This window comes from Sus scrofa, chromosome 8 (genome assembly GCF_054392235.1).
Source record: "Sus scrofa isolate SSC_HxYL_T2T_F1_AM1 chromosome 8, Sscrofa_HxYL_maternal_Yorkshire_Landrace_v2.0, whole genome shotgun sequence".
Taxonomy (NCBI): Eukaryota; Metazoa; Chordata; class Mammalia; order Artiodactyla; family Suidae; genus Sus; species Sus scrofa.
In genome coordinates, this window is record NC_139390.1 from 126109198 (window position 1) to 126123537 (window position 14340).

The 14340-nt window shown below is 36.5% G+C and overlaps 1 protein-coding gene across 2 annotated transcripts in view; it reads left to right on the forward strand.

Annotated features, from left to right (window-relative positions):
* Nucleotides 1-14340, forward strand: part of PPP3CA (protein phosphatase 3 catalytic subunit alpha) — a 317262-nt gene that overhangs the window by 228005 nt on the left and 74917 nt on the right. For both annotated transcript variants that reach the window (XM_021100471.2, NM_214128.1), the window contains 1 exon segment: nt 10631-10755. In XM_021100471.2, the coding sequence (XP_020956130.1) occupies nt 10631-10755 (125 nt within the window).

Consider the following 14340-nt stretch of genomic DNA (forward strand, 5'->3'; position numbering starts at 1 on the left):
GCCGGGGAACAGAGTGGTCTTATAAATGAGCTTTGCTATAAAAGAAAATGGTACTAACTGGAAGCTCATCATGGTGCTGTTACTGGCTGCAAGATGGGTAATATCACTAAAGCCATTTGGAGATATTTCCGCTCTTAGAAAATGGAAATCGTGGCGCATGAGACCTAATCTGTTTGATTTCAACAGTAGTATACGATAGCATACATTTGGATAAAAAGTAGAAGAAAATAGAACAACTTTTTGCACTTTTTTTTTTTTTAGGGCCATAGCTTCCGCATATGGAGGTTCCCAGGCTAGGGGTCAAATCACAGCTGTAGCTTCCGGCCTACACCACAGCCACAGCAATGCCAGATATGAGCCATGTCTGAGACCCACACCACAGATCACGGCAGCGCAGGATCCTTAACCCACTGAGTGAGGCCAGGAATCGAACCTGCGTACTTATGGATTCTAGTCAGATTCGTTTTCCCTGTGCCACAATGGGAACTCCTAGAACAACTTTTTGCATCTTTTATTTTTTTTTTATTTATTTATTTTTTTGTAATGGCTACACTGACTATAGATACTCAGGTTGTCTATCTAAATCCGACAAAGAGGTTTCTTAGATAGACAACCTCTGGAATACCAGCAAACCTACCATTTCATCTTGTGTCGGTACCACACCATGGGCCACATGTGCCACAGCATGCTGGGATTTTCCCTCTTATTTTATTTAAATTAGAAAGTTGTGTTCAGAAGGTATATTATGAAGCTGCCTGTGGATGAGGCCTTTGAAGCCTCCTATAAAGATTAAGTATTGTGTCCTGGTTCCCTAAGTGGGGATTTATGGGGCGAGATGGTCAAAGCCTGAAGAATTGTAGTGGAAAGGAATAGAGTATGATTCTGTAAGGAGGAGATTGGGGAAACCAAATTGGAAGAGCCCAGGCTTTCTTGAGATGGTAAAGCTGATTCAGGGAGAATTAATAAGAGCATGATCAACTCAAATGCCACTGCTTATTAAGGTCATTCAGGAGGAATACACATACAAAACAAAAACTCACAAACAGCCATTATGAAGCTGAACAGCATAGCTTACAGACTGCATTCTTAACCATTACACTTTACCAGCCCTCATCGGGGGAAAAGCCAGAACTGAAAGTAAACTGTGGCCACAGCTGCAAGACAGTTTAAAAAAAAAAAAAAAGAAGAAGAAGAAGAAGGTGAAGCAGCAGCAGCAGCTCCAGATATACAGGTTTGAAAGACCCAGGATGGGAATGCTAAGGCACAGATCTACAACTCCCGTTAAGTAGCATCTGGTCCTGGAAGACGTTCGTGGGATCTGAAACCTGGCTCAGTATTTCAAAACGTGAAGAGAACAATCAGTCATTTATTAATAAATATATAAGTACATCAGTTATCAAATTTATTTATATTTGGCTGAAATGACATCATCTCATAGCTAGTACTCTTGATTATCTGGGGATGGCAATCTAGGGTTTAGTGAGGTATATAATGGAAATAAATCCATATAGCAAATAATGGATAGTTTCCAGGACTGATCACACTTGGACTATGAACCAAGTGATGACCAAATTCAATTAAATAGCACTATAAGTATTACATATATTTACTTACTGTTATTATTTATTAGTGTCACGTTCATGAGTGCGACTTAAATAATTCCATAATGTTATTATGAACCTTTAGCAGTTAGGCATTTTGTTAAAATCTAGATAGGTGCTGAAAAGGAAAAATAGTGATAACAAATAGAACAAACATATTCTTATTCAATAAATTGAATTCTTCCAGTAAACAAAATTTTTAAAAAATCTCAAGTGAGAACACTCATCTTTAAGATAATACACACACACACACACACACACACACACACACACACACACACACATATACACACGTTTCGGTAAATGATTTTTTTCCTATTGATTGGAATACACTGGATATATACCATGGTGCTGTGTACACTTACTGGTCCTTCTATAAAACAGTTTAAAATGCAGACTCATCTAGTTTCTTTCCATATAATTATAAAGTGAAATTTAGGGGATTCAGGTATTTATATTTAGTACTAGATTGTTGTGATTTTGTTATCTATTATAATCTCCAGTACATTCCATTCTCATTTTTTCAGTTGTCCTATTACATTTCTCATTAACATGGCTAAAGTTTATTTATCTTTGTAAAACAGTGTCATAAATATAGAGAAAATGTTGTCAAAATTGCTATTAATCTATACTGGTGCTGCTATTGTTTTAATTTCATAGCTTTATTTTTTCTTCTAAAATTTTTGAAATGTCAGAATTTAGCAAATTTTAATTTAATGTACAGATTTTTCATTGTTGTTTTATCCTATCAAACCCAGAGTGCCCTGGTTAAGAAATCATATTTTGTGTTTTATAAAGTATTAATACATGTTTAGCATTTGAAAAATAATGTTGACTGTAGTTAAAATATTAATTATTTCAAAGTGTACCCCTTTAATGAATTAGTCCCCTATTATTTTTTCTTGGTTAGTTTATTTAACAGGTTGTGAAGATTTCCAGATGTATAGTGAGTGCTGTAATGAAATTCACTTTTATCTTAGTAAATGCCTGATTTCAGAAATTTACACATTCTGCTAATGAACCACACATATTCAGGCTGGTTGGGTTGCACTTCAACTTTTCATCCACCAAAGTTACATAAGCCTGGATTATCAACAGGGGAAAATAGATGTGTACTTGTGGGACCCACTGTGTTTAAGCTGTAACAAAACCTCTAATTGCAAGATTGTTCTCTGCAAAACTGCAAATTTTGGAAAAGAAATAGCTATAGCAGATAGAGGATTCAAAAACCAAACCAATAAATTCAGTAGGTTAATCTCCTCATGCTGAGAATTAGCCATAATGTTAGTTCCTTAACATTAGAAATGTTATTGTCTTGGGAAAATGTGGCTATTATGGAAAAAATATTGAGTTGAAGTAAATGAAGCTGAAAGTATAGTGGAACGCTAATGGTGAAAATTGCTCAGTGATTCAGTAATGCCTTTTCTAAAAGAAAAATCACAATCTGTTAGTTTAGTGTGAGCTGGAAGGACTTGTAGAGAAGTTATTCTACTTCATCCAAGTCTTCCAAGATGATAAAAGCCATTGTTTTGGAGGAACTAAAACGTCTTAATAGAAAAATAAATAGTGAGTCAAGAATTAAAAGCACTTGATTTCTAAATTATAATATTGATGCAATTTTGAAATGCTAGTGCATTAGAAATCTGTTTTCATCTGCAGCTGTTTGGGGTTTTGTTGTTGTTGTTTATTTGTTTTAACGAACTTACTCCTCTGTCCCAGGCATCCTAAGTTGTGTAAGCATTCTTTAACCTGGAAGTCTATGACATTATAAAATTTTTGCTTAGTTCAGTAAGAAGTTGACCCAATGGTGTTCTTTGATGGATTTCCTTGGCAAGTAAACAGGACCAAATGTATAAGTCTGAGCATTAACTCAAAGCTATTCTAGTGCTTCTATATGAAAGTATATACATTTATCTTACATTTGTTAGTATGTCTTTCACTTGGGATGGCACTTTATCAGAATTCTTTTCAAGCTATCAATTGTGCAACAATTGTGTTGGGACAGCATCCTAATATGTTCTGTACTATCCACTGTTTACATTTTCTAATGTAGCAATTAGTTGCCAATGTGAATTTAGAAACAATGGAATTCTTTGAAAAGCAGTAAATTGTAATATGGGTATACTTATTTGCAGAATCAATAAATTAGCTTATACATACATACTTGATTACACATTACGTATGGTTGTTGTTTTGAGCCCTGTCCCTTTTCAACAGAGAGTTACCAGCATTTCTGCTAGTCAGGAGATGCAAGGTGTAGGCTTGGGTCTTGGTTGTGGTTATCTTTCCAACTTGTCCTTCATCCTCTGAGATTATTTTCTCAAGAGGCTATTTGTTCTCAGTATGCTGGCCATTATCTTCTCTCCATAGCAGTGTGCCAGTTTCGGACACTCTTTTAGTTGCCCTATGACTGATTCATTGTCCAGTTTGTAGATCCCAAGAGCTTTCTCTACTGAGTACAAAGAGCCCCTTGTTACTGCCCCAGCTGTTTATTGCTGTTTCTCTTTAGCACTATTTTGTTGTAATCTACAGCGAATAAAGTCTTGAACATGTTTAATGACTCTCTAACTGCTGCACTGACCACTAATCTCCAAATAATTCCTCCTTTGTAATGAGGGGCTTTACACACACACACACACACACACACACACACACACACACATGCATGCACACGCACACACATTTACAAATTTATATTTATGTTTATATACACTTGAACCCCCAAAGTTTGTAATTTCTAAGTTTAATAACTAGCTCTCTAGCAATGATAATAGAAATAAAAGCCATAAAAGCTATTTCCTTCCCTAGTAAAGATAAATCTTATGTGTATGTTATTTTTGTTTCCCCCTTCAAAATCTATACTTCTCAGAAGACTTGGATCAAAACATGTTGGCACCACTCATGTGAGAATCATTTCCAATAAACTTTTATTTACTGTGGGCTGTGAGTCACTGGGGGAGGGATGCAATATTACGAGGCGATTGCTCAAAAGTAATTGTTTAGGTATTATGTAGTAGTTGGTTATTTAGACATAATGTATATATTTCCTGATGGTAGAAGAGAGTGGAGTATTACGTTTTTTGTAAATACAGCAGCATGTTGGGCCCTCTTGCAACATTTAGTTGTGCTGAGAATGTTAGAACAGCCACACTGAAAACCAGAGTCACCTAACTTAGAGAAAGAACCAAGAAGATGAAACAATCATAGCACCTTCTCAACAAGTAGATTCAGCTGCTCAGTGTACCTGGTAGTCCTTACTTTGTCTGGTATAAAAACAAATGGAGGCCTGCATCTCACAGGGAAAATAACCATCGTGTTGTAGCACATCAGGTTGCTAATGCAGGAGGGTAGCAGTTATCCTGAAAAAAAAAAAAAAGTTTTATTTCATTATCTTTGATGTGTTAATTTCATTAAATGCCATAACTATATACATTTCTGATAGAAATATGTACAATTCTGGTAATCTGTCAAAGGCATGATATATATATTTTTGAGTGTTCAGCCAAGAGGATGGATATTTTTCATAGACACTGGGAGTGTTTTCATTACCTACACTGTGTTCCTATGTTTTCAGTGCCTTTTCAGTGTCAGGTGTTTAAGGACCGGCCCCTAGTTGAGTATCCTGCCCACCAGCGGTGTTCCATTGGGAGTGAGAAATAAATAATGGGAAGCTTGGAGAATGTGGGAAGCAGGGGTATATTGATGAAGAATGAACTGGCCTTGAAGGTATAATAGAACTTGTCAAAGCCTAGTTTTTCTGGAAGTGCTATTAAAACCAAGCAGCACTGAAGATGAAAGGACCTAGCCTGATGGAGATTTGCACACTGTGAGCAATCCAGCAGATGGTTTGCTTCATTAGCTGGCATTTGTTATATTTCACTGCTCCTTGGACACTACTGTCTTAGGTACCCAAGAGACAGAAGGTGGTGGCCCTAGCATCACACATAAGGAAGGTTACCTGGCTATACTTCCCACTTACCATCACATGGAAGTAGTTTTCCCTGTATTTGATGCCCTGGCCCCACCCTCTATCCTCATGGGTACCCAAGTATGGATGCCTCTTACGGTGATCGCTTTCTTCCTGATGTTTGATGGCAAAATAGTGAATGTTCCCAAGTATTAGGACTTTGGAATAAATTCTTTACCTCAAGGCTGAAATGCACAAGGCCTGAGCAATAGCCACATTCAAATGCACACATAAATTTACTCTTTGTTTACGCCTTCCTTGGATTCACTCCTCGCTCCTCAACTCTATCAAACAATCACTTCAGTATTATCCTTTAACAAAATAGAACGTGCTGACCTCACACCAACCTGGAATTAACATTGAACAAAGCTGCCTTTCCAGTGTGTATCTTCCCCACATGTGAACCCTGTGAGGGGAACCACACAAGAATGCAGAATGAGAGCTGAGTGTGCTAAGACAGAGGGTCAAAGGCATAGGTCTCTTTAGTCTTACTGACTAGGTAGGAGTCATCTAAGAGCTTGTTATAAATCTGCTTTTCTGAAGTTACCAAGTCAGCTCCCTGGAATCTGTAGTTTGAAAACCTCCCCAAGTGTTTCTCTTTTTTTTAAATACTATTTTTATTAAAAGTTGACTTACAGTGTTGTGCCTCCCCAAGTGCTTCTGATGTTGAACTAGATAAAGAAACCACCATAAGCTCTGTGGAGGTCCCACATTCTCCCCGAGGCTTGCCAAGCACTGTTTTGAAAGCTGTGACTTAAAGGCTTAGAACAAGCACCATCTCATTCAAGTCCAAAGCAAACTCCACAGACCTGTTGTCCACCTGTGTCAATCCCAAAGGCACCTCAAAAATCTGTGACTTCTTAGTTAACAACTCAGCGCAGCATAGGTCCCGTGCAAGAATCCTAGGGTAGCACTCTTGTACCTGCTGGATGGTGGGCGTTGTTCTTCACACAGTGGTTACAGTGAACAAGACCGCTGGCTTTACATAGGTTAGATCCCAGTGAGAAGAACTGGGAAAGAAATAGGCATGCAAATTAATCAGCTAGATAATTTCCGAGAGTAATAAGTGCTATGAAGAAAATGAAACAAGTTAATTGGAAAAAGAATGGTTTTGGAGAGAGGTGCTTCTTTTTATAAAGTGATCAAGAAGGACCTCCTTAAACTACTGATAGGAGTTGAGACCTATTGGATGAAAAGGAGTCAGCCTGTGAAAATACAAGGAAGGAAGAAACCTAGCTTATTTGATGCAGAAAAAACTGGCATCTAGTGAGCAAAAAGGGAATTAGGATGGTGACTATGCAAATAAATGAGAAATGACTTTTGAAAAAGATAGATAGCTTTCACTTAAACTGAGCTGGGAAATCCTTAAATCTCCTAATAAAATATCTCCATTTTCCAGGTACATTTTATTTGAGTTAACTGTTTTATTTCATTGGGCTTTGATTATTTTTTATGATTGTCTGTGCATGTTGCTCTCCTTAGCTGAACATTATCGTAAGTGGTCCTTACTGGAAAAGCATGATCTGAATTGTGTGGCATATCTAAGGTAAAGTCAGTGATAATATGGACATCATACCAGTAATTGGATTTTAGGGTATTTCGTTTTCCATGACAACTTTACAGCAGTTGCTCTCTACTGTTTTATGTCTTCAAGCCAAGATCCAGTAATTGTGCTGATCTTGTAAATCACTGAGATTCTCTCTTATCACAAAGATATTGTAGACTAGAAAGAAGAGCTTACTTTTCATTTTTTTATAAAATTGCACTCATCATAATGTACTTCTCCAACAAAAGAAAAGCTGTCCTTAATGTTTGCATTGTCTAGAGCCCATTTATTTATAAAATTGTGTAATTCTGATTGCCAGATTATGCTACAGTTGTATGTCAGTTGCTAAGACCACTTAATTTTGAACCCAGGGTTCACAACCTGAATTAATGTCTTGGTATTTGTCACTGACATGGAGATATAAAAAAAATAATGATCCTAGAATTTTCAGCCATGGCCAGAAATTGAAAAGGAGGAATCATAAGGGAAAAAGAGGATGGGGGTGGTGGGAAGAAAGAAAAGAGATTCTCCAGAATGCCATTCACTCCTCCTTCCCTGGCCTCAAGCACCAGAATCCCATTCTTTCTGGTACATTGATATTTTAGATACAACTGTTTTTGAAATGCCACTTTGATAGAACATTTATCAAGTTCATTTCAGGTTCTAGGAACTCTTCTAATCCCATTACATTATGGATGCCTTTAATTTTTCACAATAGCCCAGTAAGATAAGGTACCAATATTATAGATTTTATAGATTCATTCTATAGATGAATACACTGAGGCTCAGAGAAGTTGAGTCACTTAGCTGAAGTCACTCAAGTAGTACATAGGATTGGAGCCTGAATATATGGCTGTTAAATCCTGTACCACACTGCCTCTGATGGCTTTGGCACAACCATTTTGACTCCGGGACCTTTTAGTAATAGCCTAAAAATATGATTATTAAACTTGTCATGTAATACAAATTCCGAATGATGTTTGATTTGTCTATCATACCGCCTCATCCAGCCTGAGCCTTAGTTCGTAGTTAACCCTCATACCTCTGATAGGATAATGATAGAGGGCCAGCGGCAAGAAGTGTCATGGTCACAGGCATTCTCATTTGACAGGACTGCATCAGTTCAGCTGAAAGGAAACACCTGTTTCATACTTCCTTTCCCTGAAGTTCCTTCCTGCAGCTTATGAACTTAACAGAGGACTGTCAAGAAAGGCTTGGTTTCCAACCAGACCTTGTTTGTGTAAATTCTGGTTTGAAACATATGCATGACAGGTGTAAAAATGCTTACAGTTTGAGATAAACTTGTGATAGGTAAGCCATCCTAACTACAATTTCAAATGACAAATCAGTGGAAGATCAATTATCTCATTCCTTAATAACTAATAAGCTTTTCCTTGTCTTTCTAAAAATTTGGTGATAACAAGATGTGCAAGATAGTCTTTTAAGTGGACTTTATTATTATTAGCCCAATTAAGTTTTAAGAATTGTTGTATTATCTTATTATTATTAACATCGATTTTCACTGCTCTAAATGCAGCCATGCAAAGCCCCTCCAAAGTGGTTACTAGCTTCTCTGCCCAGCAGTGTTTGAACCATGACACTTTCTGCTCTTTTTTTCTTTCCCTTTTGTTAAAATATTATGAGAAAGTGCTATGTCTATCACAAACCGAATTCCTCACTGGTCCAGGTTAAGGACCCATTTGGCAAAATACTCAACTCTAAGAATAAAAAAATGTGTATATTTATAAATGGTCTTCTACATGATGTTATTTCAAAAGTAGAAGAATATGTTTCTGATATTTGTACTGTGTGTCTCTTGCTTATGAGAAGGAAGAAGCCATCGGATTGGAACCCATGAAAAGAATGTATTACCAGTTATAGCTCCTTGATTTACATCTGTTGTGATAACATTCTAAGATTTTTAGGTGCAGACATTCTGAAATAGGGTCCACTTGTACCTGTTTCAGATAGGTAGAACTCTGGAACCTTGTTAGCTGTTCCTTAATGGTAAACATGAGAATTTATATGACATTTTTATTCATCCATTGTTTTATATTTTTTTCTTCCGCGAACTCCTTTGACCCATTCTTCTCTCTATCAACTTTCATCAGATAAAGGAATGACATTCGCAACATTTCCGTAACTTCCTTGTGATCACAGCATGGAATGTGTTAAGACAGCATCCTTTTGCCTCCTGATTTCCAAATCACTGATACATTCATGCTATGAACTTCTTAACATTAAAGAAACAACCGCATCACATTCATCATTCACACATAAAATAGATTTAAAATATTAAATATGTATATACATGTATAAACCAAATAAAATATCAGATATAACATGATAAGGGACAGAAAGAGCTTTGAATTAGACAAATCTGAATTGAAACTCTGGGTCATTCATTTTTTAACAGTGATCTTGCCTAGCCACACAACCATAATTGAGATAATATTTATTTTTTTAGGGCTTTGAATTAGTAGCAAATGGATTAGTAATTACTGAATAAGAGGTTTTTAAAAAGAAAGACAGTCTTTTAAGAATTTTGGTTTAAAAGAGAAGGTAAGGAAATTAAGAAATATCAATTCCCAGTGGTTTTTTGGTACTGTTTTATAGGATTACTTTTGTTTGTTTAACAATTTTTTTAAAAAGTTTTGACAGCTGATATTAGGGTACGTCTCATAAAAATACTTTTATAAACATAAATTCAGTTGGACTTTTTTATTTCTTAGTAGCGTTTTATAATTGATGGCATTTTAGAGTCAATGAAATACAGTTTTTTAAATACACATCAACACTTCTTTCTCTTTAAGAGTTAATAACATACAGTAGTAATACATTCGGATTTCAGTATATAGATTATGTTGCATTCCTGAACCTCTTTTCTTTTTTTGTCTTTTGTCTTTTGAGGGCCACACCTGCGGCATATGGAGGTTCCCAGGCTAGGGGTTGAATCAGAGCTGTAGCCGCTGCCCTACGCCAAAGCCACAGCAATGCCAGATCCGAGCCGCATCTTCGACCTACATCACAGCTCACGGCAACACCAGATCCTTAACCCACTGAGCAAGGCCAGGGATCAAACCCATAACCTCATGGTTCCTAGTTGGATTCGTTAACCACTGAGCCACAATGGGAACTCCCTGAACCTCTCTTTGACTCATCCCTTATCTACAGAAAGAAAACATACCCCATAAGATTGTTGGTATTAAATTTCAAGATGTGTGTAAGTCTCATGACACAGTGTCTGGTGCAGAATAGTTAAATGCACAGTAATAGCCATTTTTGTTATTATCATCTTTATTTTTCCAGTTCATTTGTGAATTGGTAGATCTGGATGCCAAGCCAGGTCTGCTAAAAATTAACTTTGGAATCTGCCTCACTTTCCTGTTTTGTAAAAAAGTTTTAGCTAAAATAACCTCTAAATTCCTTCTGGTTCTAAAAGTTTGTGATTTTATTATCTAATTTAGAGTCCTAAGATAAAGTAACCATAAAGGGAATTTTCTTTGTTTCTTTCAGTTTGTGGGGACATCCATGGACAATTCTTTGACTTGATGAAACTCTTTGAAGTGGGGGGATCTCCTGCCAACACTCGCTACCTCTTCTTAGGGGACTATGTTGACAGAGGGTACTTCAGTATCGAAGTAAGTCTGCGTCATTTCTTCTTAGCTGCTCGGCAATGCTTCAGCAATATCTTGGCAAAATAAAAGTGGGAAAGAGTATTACCTTAATCAAATCCCTAGTCTTTTACAGTGAACTTTAATAGATGTAATTTGGGGGATATTACATATCCGATCTTCTGTTGCTTCTCATATGCTTTTTATTGCATAGAAATGCCAAGAAATGGCTAAAAGTAAGAGTTTGCCGTTTCTGCTTTTTATATATTTGTAACTTTGCCAAAATTGCATCATATTTTACATTGGATAATTCTGTCTCCAGTTGAGAGAAGGAATCAAAGTTGATTAAATAAGCAGGAATGTGTTTGCATGTTTAAATCTTATCATTATGAGGCAGTAAGTTCTTTGTGTAAATTGATAGTGAAGTTCCTGTGTGTCTGTCTGCATTTGTGAGTTCATGTGAGTACACTTACAGCTGCTGTATTTTGTCTTTTTTGACACCTGTCATCTAACTAAGGTAATTTGTTAAAATCATTAATTAAAACAAAAACAGATAACCCTTGACTAGAGGTTCTTCCTCAGCCTCCCACCTGCATCTGTTTCAGGTAAGTAGAAGTTACATTCAAAATAAAGACAAGAGTCTTGTTTTATTGACATGTTTGTTCTTCCTTGTGCTTAACATGGTATCTCATACAAAGAAAGGCCTTATTAAATATTTATTAAAAGAAATGGTTTGAAACAAGAATAAATTTTAAAGAATCAGAGATCATGCTATAGTAGCTGATATTACATAAATGCTCTTGGGAAAAAATGCATTTAAAAGGAAAAAAGTTATTCTTAATTAAACAGAGAAATCAAATCTACTGATGTCTCACACTGGTGTCACATAGTGTCACTGGTGTCACAATATGGTGTCACATATTTATCCTAGAATAAAAAAGATTCTAGGATGTTACATTTTCATAATATTTTATTTACTATAGGAATATTTCATGTTGAAAAACATGTCACTTCTAAAAAGCTTTTGCTTTTAAACTATTATATTAACTTTCTGTGCATGTGGTTATTCAGTTCACCTCCAGTCGTTGACTCTATATAATCTGTTGGCAGTATAGTCAATTTGCACCAATATGTTAATCACATTTATGGGCCTCATTTAAAAATCACATATTTCTTAATTATTCGTGGTGATGATGGGGGGGAAGGGGTGTTGTTGGTACGTAAGTCCAAAAAGAGAAAGTGCATTTTGGGTATTTCGTCCATTTAGTAAACAGGAGTTATCAATCACATGAAAGGTATATGCACTATAATTGGGGGAATTTAAAGAAATATATACGTCCTCACTCTCTAGAAACCTAAATCTATGTAAGAAAATACAACTATTAAAAACTCTATAGATGAGTTCCCTTCATGGCTCATTGGTTAACAAACCCAACTAGGATCCATGAGGACGTGGGTTTGATCCCTGGCCTTGCTCAGTGGGTTAAGGATCCGGCATTGCTGTGAGCTGTGGTGTAGGTCGCACACACAGCTTGGATCCTGTGTTGCTGTTCCTGTGGCACAGGCCGGCAGCTTTAGCTGATTCGACCCCTAGCCTGGAAACTTCCATATGCCACAGGTGCGGCCATTGGGAAAAAAAAAAAAAAAAAAAGCTTTATAGAATCAGAAGCCTAAAACAGAAGGTCATCCGGGGCTCAATTATTATTTCAACTGATTATTAAAATCTTGGGATAGAAGTAGTTGCTATTGGAATATAGAAATTCAAGAGAATTTCAGGAGCATATATGGCTAGGAGAACAAGTAAGATTTAGGTAGGAGGGAAATTAAAGTGAGAAGAGTACAGGGGAAGAAATTAGTAAACCTTAAAAGACCTCACTCGTGGTCTAACTTGACCAATGTGGCGGGAAAGTGTGATTGAGTACAACTTTTGTAAGACTTTAGTGTCACATTAGAGCTAATATTGGCCAAGAGAACAGGGAATTAAAAAAAAAAAAAAAAAAAAAAAAAAAAAAAGATAACAACATAATGGTTTGAACAGGGTAGAAGTTTATTCCTCTCTCTAGTAAAAGTCCGTAGATGGGCATACCATGGCTGGTGTGACCCAGCCTGGTGCCAGGACCCAGGCCCTCTGCCTTATTGGTCTGATGTTTGTGGCCTCATTCCAAAGTCAACCTCATGACCCAAGGCTGCTACACCAGCTTCAACCCTCACGTTCCCACATTACATGCAACTAAAAGGAAAAGAAGAAAGAAAAAGATTGTCCTCTGATTTAAGAAGTGACACAGTTACTTCCCAGGGGCCAGAATTTGTTGACATGGCCTTATGTGATTTCAGTGTGTAGCTAGATTTGAGAAAGACTGCAAGAGACAGAAAACAGAATGGGAGGGAGAGAGTTTCTGCTACTTGCCTTAAATTAAGGCTGTATGGAATCTAAGTAAATATTTAAAAAAATTATTTAAGTTACTCATATTCATCTTATTTCACTATGTGTGCCTATGAAAGGGTCTGAGGATACATGAAATACATATTCTACTTTCCTTGAAGCTCACCTTCTAAGCAAGGAATGACCATGACTCTGTGTTGGGAATGATTATTTTTATCATCCAAATGATGGAGTGTTATGTCAGAAAAAAATTTTAAGACCATAATATGGGTGGGATTTTTAGCAACTTAATTTGCCGTCTTTTAAAATCTAATCAAAGACAATAACATGGTTTCTGATTAATTTAGTAATAAAAATACTCATGTGCTGCTTGAGTAACAGTTGGTGCAATTGAACAACTTATTTGTCTCACCAGCTCTGTTTTTGGATGACATTATTTCCCAGTCTTTATTTACCTTTGATTGTTTTAAAAAAGAGTTTGGGCTTCTGCATCTCTGGCCTCAAATCTCTTGAAACTTCCTAAACTCTCCCTAATCAGAGCTTTTTAAAACTCTTGTGTCCTTCAAGTAAAGAATTTGAGAAGCAGTAATCACTGATTTGTTCCTCAGTAGATTTTTTTTTTAGTCTATGATTAATCTAGATATTTAAACTATGAGGGTTGTGATATTTTATGTAATATGTACCTTCTGCATTTCAAGCAAAGGATCAAAGCATGAAACCAAATGTTGGTGAGATGTTGAATGTAGGTATCACAGGGCATTTAAAAGTTCTGAGATGCGTATATCAAGAGTCCCTATCTTCAAAAACAGCTCTTTAATTAAACTCCAGGAGTCTGAGAGCATAGCCCCAGAGACTTGCCACATGCACACAGAAAAGACAAAAATGTGATGGCCTCATAAGTAAAAATGATCCATTTTGATGAGATTGTGACCTTTGAGGGCTTTGAGGATGGCTCAGTGATATCATCCTATTTAAAATAGAACAGACATTTATATAAAATAGCCTTACTGAGGATACCTTGGGGCTTTTTATTGTGGATTAAGGAAGCTGACATTACTTGCAAGCTGGAGATGGTATTGTTTGCCTAGTATAAATGATCTCATTTATTCCTCACAGCTCTGCAAGAAACATGGAAATGTCTTCTTTTTCAGCACGCAGAAACCAAGGCTCAGAGAGAGTCACACACATAGTAAATGGCAGTGCCGGGATTCCAAGTCTGTGCTCTTTCC